At 36.7% G+C, this 23,382-nt stretch overlaps 1 protein-coding gene across 2 annotated transcripts in view; it reads right to left on the reverse strand.

Moving 5' to 3' along the window:
* Nucleotides 1-497: 497 nt before the first annotated feature.
* The window catches only part of myh9a (myosin, heavy chain 9a, non-muscle), a 103,661-nt gene continuing 80,776 nt past the window's right edge, over nt 498-23,382 (reverse strand). For both annotated transcript variants that reach the window (XM_028815573.2, XM_028815572.2), the window contains 22 exons: nt 23,081-23,189; nt 22,835-22,966; nt 19,350-19,556; nt 18,855-18,992; nt 18,649-18,772; nt 18,303-18,474; nt 17,164-17,376; nt 16,366-16,510; nt 15,955-16,161; nt 15,466-15,570; nt 15,214-15,366; nt 12,560-12,808; nt 12,129-12,341; nt 11,828-12,040; nt 11,294-11,455; nt 10,797-10,925; nt 10,359-10,447; nt 9,733-9,856; nt 9,405-9,613; nt 8,851-8,959; nt 6,065-6,237; nt 498-2,289 (listed from right to left, as the gene is read on the reverse strand). In XM_028815573.2, the coding sequence (XP_028671406.1) occupies nt 2,175-2,289; nt 6,065-6,237; nt 8,851-8,959; nt 9,405-9,613; nt 9,733-9,856; nt 10,359-10,447; nt 10,797-10,925; nt 11,294-11,455; nt 11,828-12,040; nt 12,129-12,341; nt 12,560-12,808; nt 15,214-15,366; nt 15,466-15,570; nt 15,955-16,161; nt 16,366-16,510; nt 17,164-17,376; nt 18,303-18,474; nt 18,649-18,772; nt 18,855-18,992; nt 19,350-19,556; nt 22,835-22,966; nt 23,081-23,189 (3,490 nt within the window). In that variant the 3' untranslated portion in view covers nt 498-2,174. The remainder of the gene's footprint in view (nt 2,290-6,064; nt 6,238-8,850; nt 8,960-9,404; nt 9,614-9,732; nt 9,857-10,358; nt 10,448-10,796; nt 10,926-11,293; nt 11,456-11,827; nt 12,041-12,128; nt 12,342-12,559; nt 12,809-15,213; nt 15,367-15,465; nt 15,571-15,954; nt 16,162-16,365; nt 16,511-17,163; nt 17,377-18,302; nt 18,475-18,648; nt 18,773-18,854; nt 18,993-19,349; nt 19,557-22,834; nt 22,967-23,080; nt 23,190-23,382) is intronic.

The raw sequence follows: 23,382 nt of genomic DNA on the forward strand, positions 1-23,382 counted from the left end.
CTAGGAGGAGCTGGCACCCTGTCTGGGCTCATTCCCTGCCTTGCACCCAGTATTGCTGAGGTGGTCTGAATTCCATCCATGAGGAGGCTGGGACTGTGAGAATACCACTAGAAACATGCTGGGTGTTCAGCATTTGAACATGTTTGGGACTTTGAGACAGCTTTGTGGAAGAAGTTAAAACAGTTAAAATGACCGTACATTTCTGTAACTGCCAATTACCTAAAAAATGTACTTTTCACTAAATTCCTTGTTTAAATGAGCCACCAAGGCCAAATTTTATGATTCTACCTGAAACTGACTTGACCACCAGTCATCGCTCAAATTAAAAAAGTATACTGCAATATTTTAGAACAGTTTGTTTGTAGAACTCTTGCCTTATTTTGCTTATGATCTCTTTAAAAAAAGTTGAACAGTTGAAATTAAATGTCTCTATTTTAAACTGGTCATAAGTATGTTTTAGTACTTACAAACTGCAAAACAATAAAAGGAAAGTGATACATTTTACTCATTTCAATATACTTTATTTAATAATTGTGCTGTGTGCTAAACGCAAGTAAGGCACTTTTTTTTTTTTTTTATTATAAAAAGGACATCTTTCAAACAAACTGATCTCAAATCCACACAACATAATTGGCAGTTATTCATCTTTGCAATTTAAAAAAGGAATAAACGGTGAATACACATGAAAACTACAGTGCTAAAAAAAAATCCCCAGATATGCACCCATATGGCTACTAATGTTTATTCTAAATTCCCACCCTCTGTGCAGCAGAAGTGGTGACGATAATGGTGCAGGAGAAACTGGTGGACTGGGTGGTGAACTGGAGAAGATAACAGCACAGCAGACATACATTCCTTCCTTCCTTCCTTTCGGCCCAGATACCAAAGAGTAACATATCAGGCACAGTATACAACAGCTTTGTTTGCCAATATAGAATGCTGGACATACTAAAGCACAGGTATATTTGGGAACTATTTCTATAATATTTAAAGATCATCATGGTGTGGTGAGATGCATGTAAAAACATAGGGCACTGCAAATATTAAATTCGTGTTTTGGCATTTGCATTATTCAAAATGTATAAACTACAACAGAAGAGGGATGGTATAATTTAAATGTTCATAGCAATCTGCAATCATTTCCACATCATGACTCAGAAATAACTCATGAAAAGTCTACAGAAACACATTCAGAAAGCTGACTAGGTTCTCTGCATTATACCAGCCATTATAAGATCTATACCAATTTTGGATAAATGTCTTTACAATAAAATCCATTGCTTTGTATTTTAAGATTGTAATTATCACAAAATACTTCACATTTCAACTTAAAGCTTTTAACTTTATTTAAGGAATATCAGAAAGGCAGTGAAACTGCATTGCTCAAACAACATGGCTGGCAAAACATTTATAGATTTGAAAACAGCAAGCAGGCAAGGACTTATATTTAAGCAATAGCAGTTTTCCTGTTTCTATTTAATAACAGGTTTATTTTAACAACAGTATTTTTATTGCCTCTAAACTGGTTCAGAAAAATAGGATTCAATGAATACCACACATCAAATATAATTTCTCAGCTATTAAGAATATCCTGTTAGTCCTGCGTGTACTTAAGAATAAGCAGATGAATGGCTGCAACAAAATGGTTTTATTGGATATGTATTTATATTTAAAAAAAAAAAAAAAAAAAAGCAAACCCTGGATAGGTTCAGATTACCCGGAATTCTTACGAACAGTCGATTCTAAGGGAAAAGAGCTGAAAGACAGATACCCAAATTTGGGGGGAGGGAATGAGGGAAATAAAAAATAAAGCAAAGTGCAACATGTAATATATCCAAAATGTAAAAAGTATTGCCCTGATATTACCAATTGCACTTTTAACCAAATAACTAACTAAACTGGTCTCAAATTTAGAATTAACCAGATTTAGTATTACTGTGCTTCTTGGAAGATAACGCAGGTTTTAGAAGGAGAGTGATCAGCCTGACAAGTTTAAAATATTGGCTTGATTACAATTTCACTGCCTTTCTCACAGAGAAGTTCAGTTTTTTCTGAATGTGCTTAAAGGGTGAAAAAGTTGTATTGCAGACATTGTGTGGCTCAAGTGCCGTGCTGCAGAGAAAGCAGTAACAAGAGCAAAATACAGCAGTGACGTATATCCTTGGTTCCTCGATTTATTCTGCCTTAGCATCACCGCCTTCTCCTTTACCATCACCTTCCTCATCAGAAGCCTCTTCCATACCCTTTCTTCCACCTATTCGGCGCATGGTATATGGCAGATCTCCACGCCTGTTGAAGACATTGCATGTAAAATATGATTCAGTAAAATCAAACTACATACTTTACCTACAATAATACATTACATTTGACAAGCGATCTAGATTTCCTGATGATCCTATCTGCATATTCTATCAAGATTCAGATATTAAAGCAAACCACACAGACACATACACACAGAGTAGCAGATGCTGAAGTAAATCAAATACCGAATAAGTATTTTTTTAGATTAATTCAGGATGAGGTCATGACACAGATGATAATCTAATATTTTAAAACTCAACAATAGTAATCATGTGGTGGGTCATTTTGTAAGAGTACCCAAAGACTTGCCAAATCAATCCCACACAGTCCTCTAGACATAAATCCTCAGCTCCACTATTCTGTAAAGGTTTCATTTTGCTTCCTTAAAATGCTGAATTACTTTCAAAACATAATAATAATAATAATTCACTACATTTATATAGCACTTTTCTCAGTACTCAAAGCGCTATCCACACAGGGAGGAACCGGGAAGTGAACCCACAATCTTCCACAGTCTCCTTACTGCAAAGCAGCAGCACTACCACGTACTAAAAAGTGTGTATGCCTCCAAAATGTCAAATGCTATTTAAGCTCTACAAAGAGATCTCTTATACGGTGGCCACTTCCAATTTATGTATAGCTTCCTTTATGTTCTGCTGTCATATTCTCACTGGCTATTATGCGGAGATAAACTACGAAAAAACTGAACTGTAGCTTAAATCAAGATTCATACCGAAAGTGGGGATGGCCGAGTTAAAATTTGACATTTTAGCCCTACATCTTATTCCAAAAACGCTCACTCCCATCTGCAGCAGAAAAATAACATCCTATGTTATAATAAATGGATCTGTGTATTCCCAAGGAACAAAACACCATTTCACTCCACATGAGCACCCAACCAGAACTAGTTGACAGAACTTCTAATCAGTTCAGTGATGTGCAAAACTTGGTCCTAACAGTTCCACTGGTTGGTAAGCAGGAAGGCAAACATTCTGAAATAGGCCAGCTGTGTAAATGCAACAAGATGGGAGTGGGGACATTAGCAATCGTGGCGTTTCACCACAAAGCTCTCAAAGTATTCACAATAATGTTAAATATTGCCAAGATACAAGTACTGAACATTGCAGCACCTTTGGTTTCAGTTACATTTATTAGCATCTGTGTTTTCATTATTTGCCTAATCTAAAATTCAAATGATGGTTTAACATTGATTCTTTCTACATTCTCCTGTATTGTGTTTTAATTAAGTCACCTTTCTAGTGTATATACAGCATTATTTATAAGAGGCAGCAAAAACCATCCAAAACAGTTTTATGTGCACTATGTTTCATCATATAGGCCATTCCTAATTCAGGGTAATGGGTGAGAGTACTGGGGTTGGCTCTGACCCAAGAGACAAACTTGCCCTCAGCACATCACCAATTCACCTCACATTATGCACACCCCAAATTTGAAATTAAACATATGTTCAAATTTTGAAAGATTTAACCAGTGAAGCAGACACCTTATCTAAATTTAACTGAGATTTGCAAAATATTCACGGTTTAGAAATACAGTGGTGTGAAAAACTATTTGCCCCCTTCCTGATTTCTTATTCTTTTGCATGTTTGTCACACAAAATGTTTCTGATCATCAAACACATTTAACCATTAGTCAAATATAACACAAGTAAACACAAAATGCAGTTTGTAAATGGTGGTTTTTATTATTTAGGGAGAAAAAAAAATCCAAACCTACATGGCCCTGTGTGAAAAAGTAATTGCCCCCTGAACCTAATAACTGGTTGGGCCACCCTTAGCAGCAATAACTGCAATCAAGCGTTTGCGATAACTTGCAATGAGTCTTTTACAGCGCTCTGGAGGAATTTTGGCCCACTCATCTTTGCAAAATTGTCGTAATTCAGCTTTATTTGAGGGTTTTCTAGCATGAACCACCTTTTTAAGGTCATGCCATAGCATCTCAATTGGATTCAGGTCAGGACTTTGACTAGGCCACTCCAAAGTCTTCATTTTGTTTTTCTTCAGCCATTCAGAGGTGGATTTGCTGGTGTGTTTTGGGTCATTGTCCTGTTGCAGCACCCAAGATCGCTTCAGCTTGAGTTGACGAACAGATGGCCGGACATTCTCCTTCAGGATTTTTTGGTAGACAGTAGAATTCATGGTTCCATCTATCACAGCAAGCCTTCCAGGTCCTGAAGCAGCAAAACAACCCCAGACCATCACACTACCACCACCATATTTTACTGTTGGTATGATGTTCTTTTTCTGAAATGCTGTGTTCCTTTTACGCCAGATGTAACGGGACATTTGCCTTCCAAAAAGTTCAACTTTTGTCTCATCAGTCCACAAGGTATTTTCCCAAAAGTCTTGGCAATCATTGAGATGTTTCTTAGCAAAATTGAGACGAGCCCTAATGTTCTTTTTGCTTAACAGTGGTTTGCGTCTTGGAAATCTGCCATGCAGGCCGTTTTTGCCCAGTCTCTTTCTTATGGTGGAGTCGTGAACACTGAGTGAGGCCTGCAGTTCTTTAGACGTTGTGCTGGGGTCTTTTGTGACCTCTCGGATGAGTCGTCTCTGCGCTCTTGGGGTAATTTTGGTCGGCTGGCCACTCCTGGGAAGGTTCACCACTGTTCCATGTTTTTGCCATTTGTGGATAATGGCTCTCACTGTGGTTCGCTGGAGTCCCAACGGTTTAGAAATGGCTTTATAACCTTTACCAGACTGATAGATCTCAATTACTTCTGTTCTCATTTGTTCCTGAATTTCTTTGGATCTTGGCATGATGTCTAGCTTTTGAGGTGCTTTTGGTCTACTTCTCTGTGTCAGGCAGCTCCTATTTAAGTGATTTCTTGATTGAAACAGGTGTGGCAGTAATCAGGCCTGGGGGTGGCTACGGAAATTGAACTCAGGTGTGATACACCACAGTTAGGTTATTTTTTAACAAGGGGGCAATTACTTTTTCACACAGGGCCATGTAGGTATGGATTTTTTTCCTCCCTAAATAATAAAAACCATCATTTAAAAACTGCATTTTGTGTTTACTTGTGTTATATTTGACTAATGGTTAAATGTGTTTGATGATCAGAAACATTGTGTGACAAACATGCAAAAGAATAAGAAATCAGGAAGGGGGCAAATAGTTTTTCACACCACTGTAGTTGCAAGGGCGAAGATGAAACTCCTCACATTTGCTGGTTGTGCTATAGAAACATCACTGACCAAATATTTAGTAAAGATTTACTATTTGAATTCATCAGTGATCATAATTGCTCTTGCATAATATACACCCATACCGAAATACCCAACAATGCATCTAGCTTTGGTTCAAAACTTTACATTTGTTTTTTTCCCTTAGATTATCAAATTATCAAGGCTGTTAGTTCTGTGAAACTGAATTGCATCTAAAACAAACTCAAAACATTCTTAAAAAAATGTTTAGTCCAATTCAGGCTAACAGTGGGTCTTAAGACTAAAGCATATTAAATATGTAAAAGGGTGGTAAGCTATTCACCGATTTAAAACTCACAAAACCAAAAGTGCATCACAGTATGTTTTGTGGGGGTACAAAACAAGCACAAAAAAATGGAAGTGAACAAATTAGCTTACACTAGAAAGAGCAAACAACATAGGTTTTAAATTGATTGCTATAATCTCTATAGTCACACAAATGTTGAAGATGCATTTCTCTTGAATGATAAAAATACTTGCCAACAATTTACAACCTGCTGGTATATTAACCAAAAAAACACCACCTCCCATTTTACCTGAGTTTATTCTTTAAACCCAAAACTTCACGATTCATGGCATCAGCAGTCTCAGACACATCTTCAAGCTCACGCTGAAGCTTCCGTCTGGCAGCATTTGCACGCTGAGCCTCCTCTTCAGCCTCTTCCAGTTGTCTTTTCAGTTGCTTCATGCGAATGTTTGCTTTTTCAGCCTTAAAAGAAAAACCTCTCACCTTTAGTGACTCATTTCATTTTTTCAGAACTATCAAGAGCACAATTACCCAAGAGATGAGCTTTATATGAAGTGCCAATAAAGAAACCCCATAAATGACAAAGGAGCTAGTAAACAGTCCCTTGGAGTTAGCTTATTTACTAAAAACATTTTTTATAAAAATAAATGAAAATGTAGCAACACACTAGGAGAAAACACACTAATAAAGCCGCCACAAAAAAAAAAATAAAAAAAAAATAAAAAAAAGACATTTAAATCAAAAGAGCAAATGTACTATGCAATTTAGTGTGCCACATTATCTGGAATTCCTTGCAACAATTCTAAAACCATCCATGTCAGTATTAACATCTGCAGGGTGCAATTAAGACAGAAATCTTCATTTGGATGAAGGAGTAGCCAGTATGGTCAAAAATATAAATCATGTAAACACATTTACAAGAACACACAAAACCAGGATAAAGTAACCTGGTTTCTTAAAAACCTCACATTTTATGCATAAGTATGCTTCTGGAGTTCTCCTTTAGCAATATGATCCAACATCATTAAATTGTGCAAAGGAGAGGAAAGAAGAAAAAAAAGAAAAAAGAAAAGTCAACCACCAATGTGAATGCAAAAATGAGCATGAAGACTAATAACTCTGCTTTATGATGTTTAATTGTTCAGGTCCAGTAAAGTAATAACTGGTTTAAAACTGAACTGACACTTTATAGGTTTCTGTTACTAGACTGTATGTAGCACAAAAAAAACCAAGAGGAGACAATGGGAACCAGTTTCAAAGACAAAACAAGTAACTGGGTCTCTTTGTTAAGTGTGAAAGGCAACTAAGGAGATGTTACACAACACAATGCAGTTCTATCCTAAACAAATCCTTACTTGTGATCAGAAAGCTTGGCGGTCCTTTGGAGTAGTTACTATTAAAGAGGGAGGCCACGCTTATATTTTAATGCTAGGAAGAGAGCTTGTTTCATCTGCCTGCATCCATAACTTAACCATGTGCAACATCCCTGCTTGCACATTATTCTATGCATCCATCCTTTATTCAGCAACTCGCACTTCAAAAAACTACTAGACTTTGGGGTTTATGCATTTGTTATCCTGAGATATATATATACGTTGTATATACTGCATCAACTTTCGATGACTGAAAATGTGGAAAAAAAAAAAAAAAGTCTTAAACATTTGTTTTAAAATACTTATTGATGGATTGTGAATACATTCAATGTTTCTTTGACACGTCAATCCTCTGCTAATTTCATTAGTAAATTAAGTCTGGTGATAGGATGAATTTAGGGTTAAGGGCAACACACCTCCAACAATCCCCCATTTGAATGTACAGGGATTTTTAGCGTTTTATAGCTAAATAGGTTGTGATTTTAGCTAGGTGATAATGCTAGTGAGCTCACCGATTTCCTCTTACTTTTAATGGGCTTATATGCAGAGTTCTACATTTCCTAAGATAACACATAATAGTTGATGCACTATTGCTTATGAGTAGGTGAACAAGTGATACCTGTAAAGCACCTTAGGATTACTATGCCCCCTTTTTTTTTTTTTTTTTTGTTTTAGAGATTAGGTGCATCTGCACTGAATGCATCAACTGCCATTTCATTAGAATGCTAGTTTTCATATGGTCTTCGGAATAGTAGTAGTATTATGCATTTGTTGTGCTTCATTTTAAAATGTTACTCCCCATATTTTAACTTTGTACTTTTCTGTTATTTACACAAAAACAACACTCAAAGCACATCAGTTGAGTGTCTTTGTAAGCTTTAGAACACAAGAGTACATTCAGCTTGTGAAATACACGAAGACTCACAGTAAAGTGACATCAATGCCAGGACAGGTTCCAATTCCCACAACCTTAAAAATATTAAAGAGTATTTCATAACAGATGGGTGGACTGGCAGAGACACTGTTCTAGTCTCTGATAGCACTAAGGGAGTACACACTCCCTTGTGTTTAATTTTTATTTATTTTTTTTAATAAAATGCAGCACCACTGCACGATAGGAAGAATGAAGATTATGGCAAAAGTACAAATTTCCTTCTTTTCAGGTGGTGTTAAGCATGAAATTAAATTCATACATGAATAAGATGTAAATCACCAAGTATGATCATCTACAGAACAATGAACCAGCTAGCTTTTTCAAAGAGGCTCCACAGACTGCCTTTACTTCCATTTGAAAAACAAGAATGGTACTCTTAAGGATGGAAGTGTTTTATTTGGCTGCAAATGCAGGCAGGATTTACGTAGAATATGTGAATAAGAACAGCTCAATTTAAAAACACCCTGTAGTGTTAAACCACCATCTAAATTTGTAACACTGAATGAAGGCTTTCTAAAATTTCAACAATGAACTTTCAGAATGAACAATTGTATGTATTTTAAGTTCTAATATAAATCAGACACCCCTATAAAATGTGTTTAAGGGTCTGTACTCATGTGAATTGATCAACTATAAATCCAGGGAAGAAAAAAAAAAAAAAAAAAAAAAAAAAAAAAACTGGGATCTTACCAGTTATGAAACCATTTATGGCTCCATTTGAAAAGCTCTAAAATGATTCCCAACCATCTAATTAGCTTTATTTCTCACCTGATCCTTGTGCTGTTCAGAATTGCGCCTTTCATCTTCAACTTGCAGCGCAACTTCTTTCAATTTCTTCTCAGTACGGCGAACCACTTTACATGCGGACTGTCTCTCCCTGTATTTATATAAAAAAATAAATAAAGTTACACCAGAAGACCAAATAGAGAATGCTATATTTGCAATAATGTACATTTTTTCTAAATTTTAACTGAAAAAAATTAGACTTTACTCCACATTTGTATGCGCCTTTGTATAGAGTAATTCCTGGATTTTGTGTCAAGCACAACTAACTTAATATCTAGAGTTTAAGATTGATAAATTAGTTCCATGGAGAAAGTCACATGTTCAGAGGTTACAAGCGGCTTATAACCCAAGAGCTTAATAAAAAGTCTGGGTGAGCTATTGGGACAGCCTCCCTATTAGGTAAACAAGCAAGCTCAATTTTGTAATGAATCGTTACCTCGATTCTGATATACTGTAGTTAGATGGAACTGCTTTAAGACTTTTCTACTTTGTGACGAATTCCAACTTAACAATAACTAGGTTTAACATTAGGATACCTGGTTTCCACATCAAGTTGTTCTTCAAGCTGTGCAATTTTAGCCTCTAGGGCTGCGATTGAAGCCTTGAATTTGGATTTAACAGATCCCTCCATTTCCTGCAATTTGAGTTTGAGCTCTTTGTTCTGCCTTTCATACTGCATGCGAGCATTCTCTAACTTTTGAGCATTACTTCGCTCTGCTGTCAGCTCTGCAGTTAGCTGGTCAACCTAGACAGACAAATTAAGGATGAAGAGGTACAAAGGATTAATAAATATTTCTCACAAAAAGCCATAATAGATTTGCTTTCTTTTAAATGCACAAAGCAGAAAAACTGAGCATATCATACCTGAAGTGTAGACTTTCTAAGTCTGTCATTGACCAATTCAGTATTACCCTGCTCCTCTTCAAGCTCTTCTTCTAACTGAGCAATACGAGCTTCTAGCCGCCGTTTCTCTTCAAGAGCCAGAGAACTGCAGTCAAGAATAGAAACTTAATAGTAAAATGGATGTCTACATAATGTCAAATCATACAATTACAAAAAGGGAAACAGAAAATAATGGTTAGAAATCATATGAAATAATGCACTACAAAATAGGAACATTTTGCTAGCCTATATGTTACCAAAGATCATTTTGACATTCAGTGAAAATTCACAAAGAACTACACATATCATTTTCTAAGAGTTAAGCAAATTATTTGTGTCCAATCTTTATCTTGCCAATTCAGAATAACATTGATCAAAACATACTGGCTTCATAAAACAAACATACTCAAGTAAGGGGAGAATTCTGTAATACTGCAGACAGCAACAATTTATATATAAAAATAAACTAGACCTATACAAAATATTCAGTATGTTGTTCATATACTGCACTGCATCTAAGATGTGGTACAGGAGATGTTCACCATATTGCAGGGCAAGGGATGAATTAATATACTCTTAGGCTGCCACACCTTAGTGTAATGTCTCACCTTTTGCTTCCTGCATTGGAAATTTCATCTGCTAGTTCATCCCGTTCTTGCTGAGCCTGTCGTTTTGCTCTTTCGGCAGCAGCAAGTTCCTGTAATGTTAGCTATGGTCAGTCAAGGCCATTAAACATTGTTTTATAATGTATTTAAAATGTGTCCTTTGCCATGGAATACAAAGTGTAAAGACATGCAAAATGTGAATTAAAACACAAACACTTTAGAGGCTGGAGCTTAATGAACTTCTTGGATTTAAAGAATGCTTTTCTAAAGGTATAAAATTATACAGGATCAAAAGGTGGTGAAAGAAATTTCAACTCCATGATCCAAGGGATGTACTATGGGTTCATGTTGTAACAATTTTTGATTCAGCCTTTTGTTCAAAGAGCAGAAGTTCAAAACTTCAGAGGACAATTCCCTCTACACGGCCTTGATACAGTTTACCTCTTGCATGTGGATCATTTCAGCCTCCATTGATTTTAGCTTCTTCTCATTCTCTTTAGATTGTGAAAGGATCTCTTCACGAGAAGCTCTTGCATCATCCAATTCACGCATCACATCCTTCATTTGAGCCTAAAAAATAAAAACTTCATACATAAAATTTATACTTTATACATAACTGCAACATGAAAGGTCTTTGGGAATGTTTACAGCTTGATCATAGAACTGTTCTTTACTGACCACCACAGGAAGCTCTGCATGTACAAAGTGTAACTGTTTACTTCTATAGTGGATCAGGTCACACAGTCTGCACAAAAATATTAAGTAGTTGTTGCATACATGTTAAAGTAGCTACAGTACTGTACACCAGGGTACTGACACTTAAAAGTATGTTAAACAGAATGCAAGTGGCATTAACATACAGAAACAATGTCTACAACTTTTTAATCAAACACAATGGCTGTAAAATGTGTAACTTGGTCAAAAGTACAGTATTTTACCTGTAGTTTCTTGAGTTGCTTGATTGCTTCATCTCTGCCTTTGTTAGCAGCATCAATTTGAGCTTCCAAATCTTTGAAGTCCATTTCAAGCTTTTTCCTTGCTGCAACAGCTACAGATCGCTGTTTTCTTTCATCTTCCAATTCTGCCTCCATTTCACGAACCTAAAACAAAATGAAGATTTATGGTATTCCATATTACAATCCATTTGGACTAGAAGTATTCATAACTACAGACATGGGCTAGAAACTGTCTAAAAGAAAAAATCAAAAATTCAGCATTAAATAAGGTGAAGCAGAGTAGAGCAAGAAACTCATCTAAACTTTCCAAGCTGCTCAACTAAAGATAGAAGTCAAGTGGTTTATTGAATCTTAGTTCAGATACTTGACAGAATTATTCTAAACATGACCAAAATGTGCCTCTTCTCCAAACTGAAATAGGTTTAAAAACTGCATTTGTATTTTGGCTGGAAGGCAAGCAAGAATGAACAAAATACTAAACCTTGCCAAAAAGATTTTAATATGAGAACTGCTTACTTGTTTGATAAGTTGCTTCTTTTTATCTTCACTCTGCTCATCTCTGCCCTGAAGGTCTCTTTCAAACTGTGCTTTTAATGCCTGCATGTTAACTTCCAGCCTTAATTTTGCATCTTCTGTAGCCTGAAGCTCATCTTCAAGCTCTTCCAACTGAGTTTTCATTTCCTCTACCTGTTGCTCCAAAGCACGTTTTGATTTCTCCAGTTCATGCACCTGAAAAAGACAGGAATCTTAAACAAACTGCTAACACTACACCTACTTTAAAAATTCTTTATTTCACAACTTTTAATCAATATCTTACATTCTTGCCAACATCATCTTTAGAGCTGACCAGGTCCTCCATCTCGGTACGAAGTTGCTTGTTAAGACGTTCCAACTCTACTTTTTGTTCAGTGGCTTCTTCCAATGCCCTTGTGAGGGCTAGGGTTTTGGTCTCCTTTTCTCTGGCTTCTGCCTCAGCACGATCACGCTCTTCGGCATATTTAGCAGATATAGTCTTCTCTTCTGCCAGCATCTAAAGAAGGTCAGACAAAAATTACCCAGAGGAAAAGCATGAATGTCCTCCTTCAGGTTTACCAAAGCCAGGAACATACAACATTCAGTGTAAGAGAAATACTTTCTAATTTGGAACAAAATGTTATTAGAAAGTAAAACATTAACTTCTTAAAAAATTACTCATGGGAAGCAAAAACACACATATACAGTTATTTTAATTATTGCCAGTGGTCTCACCTGGTCAAACTTCTTCTGTTTTCTCTCCAAATTGGACACAATTTGTCGGAGGTGATCTTGATCCACGAGCAAATCATCAAGTTCCTGTTGCAGGCGGTTTTTAGTTTTCTCCAGCTTATCATAAGTAGCACACTTCTCTTCCAAAGACTGGTGCAAACTTTCCATTTCCTTTTGTAATTTCTTCTTTGATTCCTCTGCCAAATCTAGCGCATTTGAGCCCTCTTCAGTACGCTTTTTCATGTCGAGAATCTGAAATTAAATGCACACATGGAGTATTATGCAACTAGGCCTTTATACTTTGGGATGTTTCAGTAAACTTATTTAAGAAATAAAAACTAATAGTTTTTATTTTACACTATGGAAGAAAATAAAATTGTAGGCTTACCTTGAACCCATGGTAAAAAAACCTGAACCACACCAGGGATTAGGAAGAATGGGGAATTTGGAAAAAAATAAACCAATAGTAATGTCTACCTAGACGGCCTATCCCATATCATACTGCACATGATGTTTACAGGCTGCAAATTTTCACCAACTAGCCACAACTTTAAAACCACCTAACATTGTTTAGGCCCTTCTTGTGCTGCCATAACAGCTTTGAACCATCAAGGTATGAAAGACCTCTGAAAGTGTCCTGTAGTATCTGGCACTAAGACATCATCAGCAGATGGTAGAAATTCTGTAAGCTGCAAGGTGGGGCCCTTCGTGGATTGGACTTTTCCAGCACATCTCCCTGATGCTTGACAAGATTGGTATCAGTGGAATTTGGAAGCCAAGTCAACACCAGAACTTTGTCACGATCCACAAACCTGAATAATTTGAGCAGTGTGGCATGGCACATTACACTGCAAAAAAGGCCTCTATCATCAGGAAATACTGTTGCTATGAAGGGGTGGATGTGGTCTGCAACAATCTTTAGGTAGGTCATTATGTCATAAACATCCACATGAAGTCCAGGTTTAAGAGCATAACACTGCCTCCACCAGCTTGCTTTCTTCTCAGTGCATCCCACTGCCATTTCTCCCCAGAAAAATTTTACGCGCACACTCCCGGCCATCCACTCAACCTAAAAAGTAAAGTGATTCAGCAGACCAGGCCATGTTCACATGCCCATTGTACACGTTTTTGGCGGTGGACATGAGTCAGCATCGGAACTCTGAACTGTCTTCAGCTATGTTATGCCACATACACAGGAATCTATGGTGCACTGTGTGTTTGACACCTTTCTCTTATGGCCAATATGAAGTTCTTCAGCAATTTATGCTACCATAGCTCTTCTATGGGATCAGATTCTTAGAGGTTGACACAGACCCCCACATGCTAAGCAACAGTACCAGCATAAAACCCACACTGCCATTGTCAGACCTTATGCTAGTGCAGTTGGCCCTGGGTCCCACCTGGTGTAGGGCAATGCCTGGCCTCATGTGGCCAGAGTTTGTAGGCAGGTCATGGATGACAAAGGTATTACTGCCACTGACTGGCCCACAAGATCCCCAGACAGAATTCCAACCGAGAACCTCTGGGATATTGTATATGTATACCATCAAGTAGCGCCACAGTCTGTGTAGGAGCTCAGCGATACCCTGATCCAGGTCTGGGAGGAGATCACCTAGGCATCATCCACAATCTCATCAGATGCATGCCCAGACGTTGTCAGGAGTGCATATAGGCAAGTGGAGGCTATGCACACTACGGAGTCACATAATTGGCAATTTTGGTTTCCATTGACCGTTGTTGCATCATTTTGTTCTCAATGAATTACACATCAATAAAGATTGTCTACTTGAATATTTCATTCATTGAGATCCAATGTGTGATTTGAAAGTTCATTTTTTGAGCAGTGTTTATAGCTATATATAAGAAAAACAAAAAAATTCAGACGAGAGTGTCAGTAGGCTTTGTGCCCTAGGAACAAAGTTACCCGTACAGGTCTTTACCATTTCTGTAATTTACCACTCTGATGCTTATCTTTCTGATCATTACGATAGCAATTGAAGAGAATTCATAATTATGGTATTTGAGCATTCTTCTAGAGTGCCTCTTTCTCTTGTACAATTTGTCTCAAAAACTAATCAGCTCATTGTCATCTAATAACAGGCTTAATTTTCAAGTTTGGCATTTTTCTGTCCAGCTGTTTTAGCCCTAGAGTCCATCCTCAAGAAAACTGACACACAGACACATATCAAACATCTCTGTGATGGATGTATCAGGGAGCCTAAAACGTTGAAAACTGGAGATTTAAATTTTTGCTGAATCTAAAAGCTTTTGTTCCTCCCCTATAGACGATAGGTTATGGTGGGGAGGACGCAAAGCACATATTATTGTGAACCATATCTTGGCGGCATATGCAAATACTGTAGCTTACTCACAACAAGCAGCAAAGTGGCGCTTCTAATGGAATCTTGCATTCTAGTCTTATTCTATTCTTATTACTAACATAGTAAGATTTTTTAAACTGCATTACTGGGAGGGGTATTTACTCCCATTGCACATGGATTTAGTCTTAGTTTTTACAATTTTTCTTAATTGTGGAGTTAAAAAAAAAAAAAAAAAGCGTAGTAAATTTGAAGGGTTAAGTCAGCATTAGATCGTAGTGAATGTTTTTTTTTTTTTTTAAAAGTTGTTTAGTGTTATTTTCCACTATATGAACTTGCCTGAGACTGTACAGTCATTATCTGTTTCTCCAGGTTTCGCTTCGCTTCCTCCTCCTCTTCTAACTGGTCTCTCAAAGTATTCTGCTCATCCTCCATCTGTTTAAGCTTGGTAGAAACTGCAAGTTTCTGTCTGGTTTCTTCCTGCAGCAGTTCCTATATAATAAAATAAAACAGAAAAAAGGACATGTAGCATTTTCACCAGAAAACATGGGCAATGTGTTTTCACCTTTTCAGCTAAGTTATCAGTCTCACCTGGGCATCCTGAAGCTGCGATTCCAAAGTGGAATAATCTTTCGCTGATTTGATGGATTTGCTTTCTGCCTGAGTAAGCAGTCCATTAACATTATCCAGTTCCGCCTTTTGGGGGAGAAGTTAAGTTTTATGAAAATAATTCAATGTAAAAATAGCATAAGCAAATACTCCTTTAGTGTACTATAAAACAAAATCTGGGAATTCAGATTATAATTTGAGTTCCACAAATGTTCGTAGTGGTGTTTGGTTAATATACTAAAAAATTAACATACTTGGCATATTTTAGAGTGTTAGTGTGAAGACATCCAAACAATTCTGCCATAGCTGGCACTATGTTAAATTTATAAAACTTTCACTTCAGAACACAATTGCTGTGGCAAATTAATGTGCATTATGTTTTTTTTCAAGTCAAAGTTTGTCTGCCTTTTGATAGTAACTGCTTAAAGGATAATGTCAATACTTTGTCAGCTTGATTTCACCCATATTTACCTGTAGTTTATGCACCCTTTCAGCCAATTCCACCTTCACTCTTTCACACTCTGTGAACTTCACTTGTATCTCCTGCAGTTGTGTTTCCACCTTTTTGCGCCGATGTTCAGAATCGCCTTTGCCTTGCACTAATGTCTTAACTTCATTGGCCAGTTCATTTCGTTCATTCTCCAGACCCTGCTTTGCTTTTTCAAGGTTGGCCTTCAACTAAAAGGATGAAGAGGATGTATACAATTAAAAACAAAACCATTAGACACCAGTGGTTCAGGTTGTCAGTCTGGTGCTGGACCATTGTAGCCTTACTGAGATATTAAACCACACGTGGCAAAATGCTAAAGCCTATAAAACATTTCTCTTCTCTTCCAAAGTGAAGAAAAGTGAATTGTACTTTTATTAATCCGAGTCATTTACCCGCTTTACACCTTCCAGCTGTTCAGTCAACTCTTCTACAGCTTGGGCATGTTTCTGACGCATATCCTGCACCTGCACTTCATGAGTCTTTGCTTCTTCATCCAAGGCGTGTTTTAGCTGAGTGACCTCAGTCTCTCGTTTGGCACTAAAAAAAAAAAATTAAAAACAATTTCCCTAGGTTAGTGCAGACCCATTTCTTAAAACAGGTCTTACACCACTTTTGTATTACTTACCCCCAGTTTGACATTTAAATCCATTCTTTGTTATTACATACCATGCAGGACTACAAATCACCACAGGTGAAAGGGGTTACTCCAACTATCTATTGAATACCACAGCTCTGATACCAGAACTTATTAGGTATATAGAGTTAATACATTAATGATAGGGCAGAGTCAACAAGGAAATTCACAATCCTGTTTTAGAGGTTAAATCCTTGCTGCTTACATGGTGTCCAATGAGCACTGTTGCAAAATTAAGTTGGTTTTTATAATGAATTTGATATTTAGAGCTTAAGTCCATGACAAAATTGTCCTAAGTATTCCTCGGTTTTCAGTCTATTGTACTATGTAAAAAAACTAATCTACAGACAGGAATACATACTGCAAGTATAAAATGGCTTTTACTTGCCACTGATGAAGTAAATTTCCTATTGTAAAGTATAATGGGACACTTCACAGGTGAGACCTGGACTTAAGAGTGACAGCAAAACAGGCTTTAGGAAAACTATACATTTTCCTTTTCCAAATACAACTTTTTCTTCAGACTGAAACCATTTTAAAGAAAAAAAGCTGTTACCGAAGTTCCTGTTGGGTAGCAGTTGTGTCAAGAGTATCTTCCAACTCAGTTTTGAGGGCTTCCAGTTCTTCACCTAGGTCCCTCTTTTGCTTCTCTGCTTTATTCCTAGCAGCTCGCTCAGACTCCAGATCTTCCTGCAGCTCAGACAACTGAGATTCAAGCTCTCTAATCTTCTTGTGAGCCATGTTCTTCTGTGAAGACTCTTCCTCGATTCTGCATATTGTGAAATTTGACATTTAGTATGCTCTATAGATCAAAAGTAATCGTCATTTAAAAAAAAAAAAAAAGAAAAATCCACCACAAAGTCTCAAGAGTTAATGGGTACATAACACACTGCTTCAACATACAGAAAGAAAGTATGATAAAGAAATCTCTTCATTTTAAGCCAGAAGGAAAAAAATTGTTCCATCTTTAGTGCATAATTTGGGTCATCATATATGGTGTATTTATATTAAGTGGCAGCAGCAAAGGCAAAACATTGTTAATTTTGTGGTAAGTAGGATTAGTACACCTTTTTCTAGTTAGGAGTAATGTGCAAAACACACTGAACAGTTAGTCCCTGAAGTTTTCAAACAGTGTGCAAAATTAACTCTGCATTTAAAAATTGCTAAGTTCATGAATAGTCAAAAGCACTTTATACATCTTTTGGGTCCGTACTAATGAGCAATAGAGACCCACTTTTGAAACCAGAACATTAAAAAGGAGAGGCAAAAGTTGCAATTTAGACACTGCAAAAACCTTTACCTCAACACACACACACACACACACAATAGTGCTCTAGCTCCCATATGATCATATTAATATGCTTAGACAAATTATTGAGGCAAATAACCAAAATCAGGATCATACACCGGAATTTCATTAAAATAATCCTCCATTTGCAAAACCAAATACAGCTTGATGAAAAACTATGCATTTCTGCTCAAACTGGAAAACACTGGTTATTACTGTTCTGAATTAACTACAACATATTTGACTAAGCAAGACTTGTCAAGGTTGAATCACAAATGCATGAATAGTCATTAGCTGTCACTCATCAAAACAACAAAGAAATTAAGTGAAACAGGTTAAGCATCTAGATGAATTCAAAAACACTCAACTTCCTTCACATACATTCTTATTTTTAAAAATTAGAATACCTGGTCAAAGCTGCATGCAATTCTTCCTCCTTCTTGGCTAGCTGAGCTTTTAGTTCAGCGATCTGAGCCTGAAGCTCAGCAATTTGGTCAGTAAGATCTGTAGAATCACCTTCTAGCTTACGGCGCGTTTTCTCCAGTTCTTGACGTAATTTCTCTTCACGGCGTAACCGATCTGAATAGGTTGAAAGAAAGGATGTAAAGGACTTGGCCTTTCAAGCCATTCTTAAAGCCTCTTAACCCAAATTAGAATCCACCATCCCATAATGGTACCTATGAAATAAAACTGCATTCTAAAGCAAAAGCTATATTAGTCAGAGGGTGCGTTTTTAACTATATTCATAAATACCTTCAAGCTCTGTAATCATTGCTTCATGCTTGTTTTTCAACTTGGCCAGGCTCTTGGACTTCTCCTCTTCCTCAGCCAGATTAGTAGTGAATTCCGATATTCTCTCTTCTAAGAGTTTCTTTTCCTAAAATTAAATTTTTGTGTTATCCTCACTGTTTCAAGTAAGTTTTACTTGACATTTGAGCATTTGATGGGACATACTATACCTTCAAGAACTTCGTGTTCTGGTCTTCTAAAACAAGAACATCCTCCTCTATTTTTTTCAGTTTTGCTTCCAGAGTCACCTTTTCAAGCTGTAGTTTCTGACGAGCAGCTTCTTCTTCATCCAGTTGCGTTTCCAGCTCCTATTACCAAAGACATTTGAATGTACATTAAACTCTAAAGATTCAAAACCATGAAGTAAAATCTTACACAATGTATCTTTATAAATTCTTTAACCCATTTCCTTTAACCAACATTTGACAAAAGAATCACCAATACTTGCTAGCAAAGTGATGTTCTTGAGCAGTTTCAAGTACAAAAATCTGATCCTAAATACTTAGTCTGGATATAAATATAGGATATTTTACACATTACATACACAGAAACATCTATAAATGAAAGTAAAATTACACATGACCTACATAAACAAATAATGCAAAAGAGGTAGATATCCAATAAAAGTATTTTATATATAGGAGACATTAAGCTAGACCACTTACAGAAATGTTTTGTTGCATCTTCTTTTTCTCAACTGCCATGTGCTGGACTTTCTCCTCTTCTTCCTCCAACCTTGACTCCAGGTCATGAAGGAATTCCTCTAATTCCTGCTTTTTAGCAGCAAGTCGGGAACGCATCTCCTCTGCCTCAGCACACAACTCTGTTTCAGCCTGAAGCTGCTCCTGTAGCTGCATCTTCTCTGCCATCATCTACATGGTTTTACAATTCCAAAACAAAAAACTGGGGTTAAAATTAAAGGCAACAATAATCTCTAAATTACTTTACACGATTTGCTTCCTTTGTCCAAATGGTCTACAATAAACACAGAGAAGTAATTTTCTGAATACTTTCACCATCTCTTATCAATGTAATTTCATTTATGCAGGTAATTTAGTGACAGAATAGTGAGACAATTAGAGGAGAGAGGGAAAAAAAAAAAAAAAGTAGGCGGAGGTGGAATGGGCACTTGTAGAGAAGAGACATATATTATATATATATATATATATATATATATATATATATATATATATATATATATATATATATATATATATATATATATATATATATATATATATATATATATATAAATAAATAAAAGTGTTGGCAATGGAATTACAGAGGAAGGGAAAACAGGGTTGGAGCACTGGGCAGAATCTGAAATGGATGGATAAGCTTCATTATTGAAAGACTTAATAAATGCCCCAAATCTCTAGTTTTTAAGAATACTTTAAAAGGACTTTATGCATTTTTTAAAATGGGATACAGTAGTACCTCGGTATACATCCTTAATCCGTTCCAGATCCTTTGATCGTATACCAAACAAATTTTTCCCCATAAGAAAGGGAAAATGATTAATCCATTCCCATGGAAAAAAATCCTATTGTTATTGGCATATTATACATTGATGGGGTTGTATAAAATAATTTAAACACTACTTAATACTAAAATACATAAATACAAAAGCAATTAGATGAAATAAATTAAAATTTAACCCCACTTTACTTTTTAATAACGTCTGTTTTTGACAATTGTAGATACCGTCGTTCTCTGCATACGGTATGCAACAGCCATGTCCCGGATACGCATGCCACCTTCATACTTTTCAACAATCAAAATTTACACGAAAAAAAAAAAAAATAAAAATCACATGAAAATTCACATGGAGTTATAGCGCGGGTTGTTCACTGAATGCTAGCAATTGGCGTTTACTGACGCTCGTGGGCAGCGTAGGGTAGCGCGCGGTGTGACGATGCAGGTCCACTCCACGTTCCCATACGTCCTTACAGGGAGCCCTGAACCCGACAGCATCGGTAATGTCACCGAGATGAGCTGACAAATGAAGACAATTCTGAAATGAAGCCAGGGGATAGTGCAAGAATGCCAAGTGCTTTTATTTAAAACAAAAATCAGTGTCCAAACAAAAAGTGCAGTGCATCTGGTTTCAATAAATAATTATTTAATAAATATCCATTTAAAAAAAAAAAAAAAGTGTTCTTTGGGGATAAAAACAAATCCGAGGTTAAAAATGCAGTCTCACTCTTCCCGATCATAGCTGTTGCGACTCGTTCATAGCCATGCGACTCGTTCCAACTACCTCATTAACTTCCCCGCGGTTGTGCAATCGTACCCACAGAGAACGACACGGCTAGGAACGACACGGCTATACGGGTTAAAACCTGGCCCTTTTTTTGAAGCCGTGGACCCGCTATACCACACACGGTGTTCTAGCACGTGAGTCATATTCCAAACAAAGGTCGTATGCCAAGCAAAATTTTTCACATCCAAACAGGACGTATACCAAGTTGGACTTATTCCAAAGCAGACGTATACCGAGGTACCACTGTATATCCCCTCTACTGCTACCAAGCAATGAACGTGCTTCAAATTTCTCCATGTCTTAGTTTCCCTTTTTAACATTTGCATAATTAAAATACCATGAAATAAGGTTGGGCAACAGGCACTTTCACATGTTCAGAACTTGTTTTTAATTAGATATTGACAAAATAGAGTCTGGATTAGAGCAAAATAAACTTTGGGGGGAAAATTGGCTAAAGACAATGAGACAAAAATAATGATACTTCACTAAATATGAACATGCCCACAATGAATGGCAGTAGGCAAGTGCAAAGCCTGATCAGTATTCAGTTTGCAGTGAAGGGTGGGGGGTGGGTATTTGGGGAATTCTTACATGGGACTGAAGACATTTGGAATGAATACATAATCTTTAACTAGGAATGATAAATGAGACTGCTTCCATTCTTTAACACCAAGACAAAAGTAGACCAAGTCCTTTTGCATTTCTGTAGTTCACTTAAGTCACTAGCAGGTTTCAAATCTATATGAAAGACGCTACCACTGTGAATGTCAGTACAAGGATTTATTTCCTAGAAGCCCAATTCTGTTTTCTGTAGGTTTTTGTGTAGAAATATTCTTTTGAGTATCCAGAGTTCAAGTACAGCACAATGCAGATCCTGTGTTGTACTTATCACCTGATAGGAAGTTTACATGGGCACACCTCAGGTCTAGGAAATGAGACCAGTGTAAACTGCACATGCTACCAAATTCTGATTTAGTGACAACTATAAAATTCATCCTGTACTGGCAATAGTTGCTTTGTATCAATTAAGGAGGCAGAATGCAGCCATCTTTTAGTTTAAGTTGGTTTACCCATCTTCACTCCAACAGGTCCTTAAATTGGATTCCACTTTGGGTGCCAGTACTAAATTGGGAATTTTAAGAACAACACTCATTTTAAAAGAATGTAATAAGACCACTATCAACATTGCCTACTGCACATGGCTGATGAAGAGTTGAAGTTGAACTGCATTAATGGCTAGCTACTGAGTATATGCAGAGCATGCACTTTAGTCTCAGTTAAAACCCATTTTAAAGGTTGATGCTGCTTGCTCTGTAACCCAATCAACATCTTTAAGTTATAAATGAAGTAACCCGTTTTCCCAGCTAAATATCTACAGCAATTTACTTTATTAGAATAAGGCTCTTTAGAATACAATAAAGCAATAAATGAATTTGTCTTAATTCTATTAACTGCTAAGTTAAAACATCTGTTCCATCTGGCTTGGTTTTAAAAACACAAAAGGAAAATGCAACAACTAATGCACTAATGTCAGTAAATGAAGGTTAAAGCTCAGATAAAATTATGGTTTTTCAGTTCTGTAGGTCAGATTTTTAGACAACACAATGGAATGCAAATAACTTGCATAGAAGCCAAGATTATGAAAAGAAAATGTGGCCAAACAAGCACCATCAACACAGCAACAAATATAGTAAATCATATTCAAGTTTAAACAGCAGGTCACTGGGACACAATCTGTATTAAATCACAGTTCTATCTTCACCTTAAAAATTACTAGCAATGTTATGACAAAAACAAGTACATACATATTTATGCTCCACTTTATTTCATCAAAACGTCAGTTCCTCCCTAATCCTCAGCCCCAATTACAACTCATTTGAAACACACCTGTTTGTGTTTTTCGTTCATTTCATTCAGTAGTAGCTCAGCTTCTTGGTGTTTCTCTTTGGTTTTCTGTAGTTCTTCATCTTTAGCCACCATTTCTTCCTCTTGTCTGGTTACCTGCAGCAGTGGTTTGACCTGTAACAGGAATTAAATCTGATAAGGATAACCCTTACAAAATGTCAGGCACCAACCACCCGTTAGAGATTTCCATGCATTTCTCCCATAACGGACTTGTGTGAACCAGCTTACCTTCGTGAACAGTCTCCACCATTGCCAGTTTCTCAGCTTTAAGTAGGCTGCACAGTTCCTCTGAATAACCTTCATAGCAGTCAGCTGTTGCTGGCGCTTTGCAAATGCCCTAGAATAAAGCAGAACATCACTAGTTTTAGTTCAAAATGCGACTCCAAGTAGAACACAATACATACTGTGAAACCAAATAAGACTGGTTATTCAAGACAGAGACTAAAGACATGCTGTAATCCATCATATAAACAACAACTTTGATTGGAGAATTTAGGTTTTATTAATACTAAATACCATTTAGTACATTT

This window comes from Erpetoichthys calabaricus, chromosome 12 (genome assembly GCF_900747795.2).
Source record: "Erpetoichthys calabaricus chromosome 12, fErpCal1.3, whole genome shotgun sequence".
NCBI classification, from domain to species: domain Eukaryota; kingdom Metazoa; phylum Chordata; class Cladistia; order Polypteriformes; family Polypteridae; genus Erpetoichthys; species Erpetoichthys calabaricus.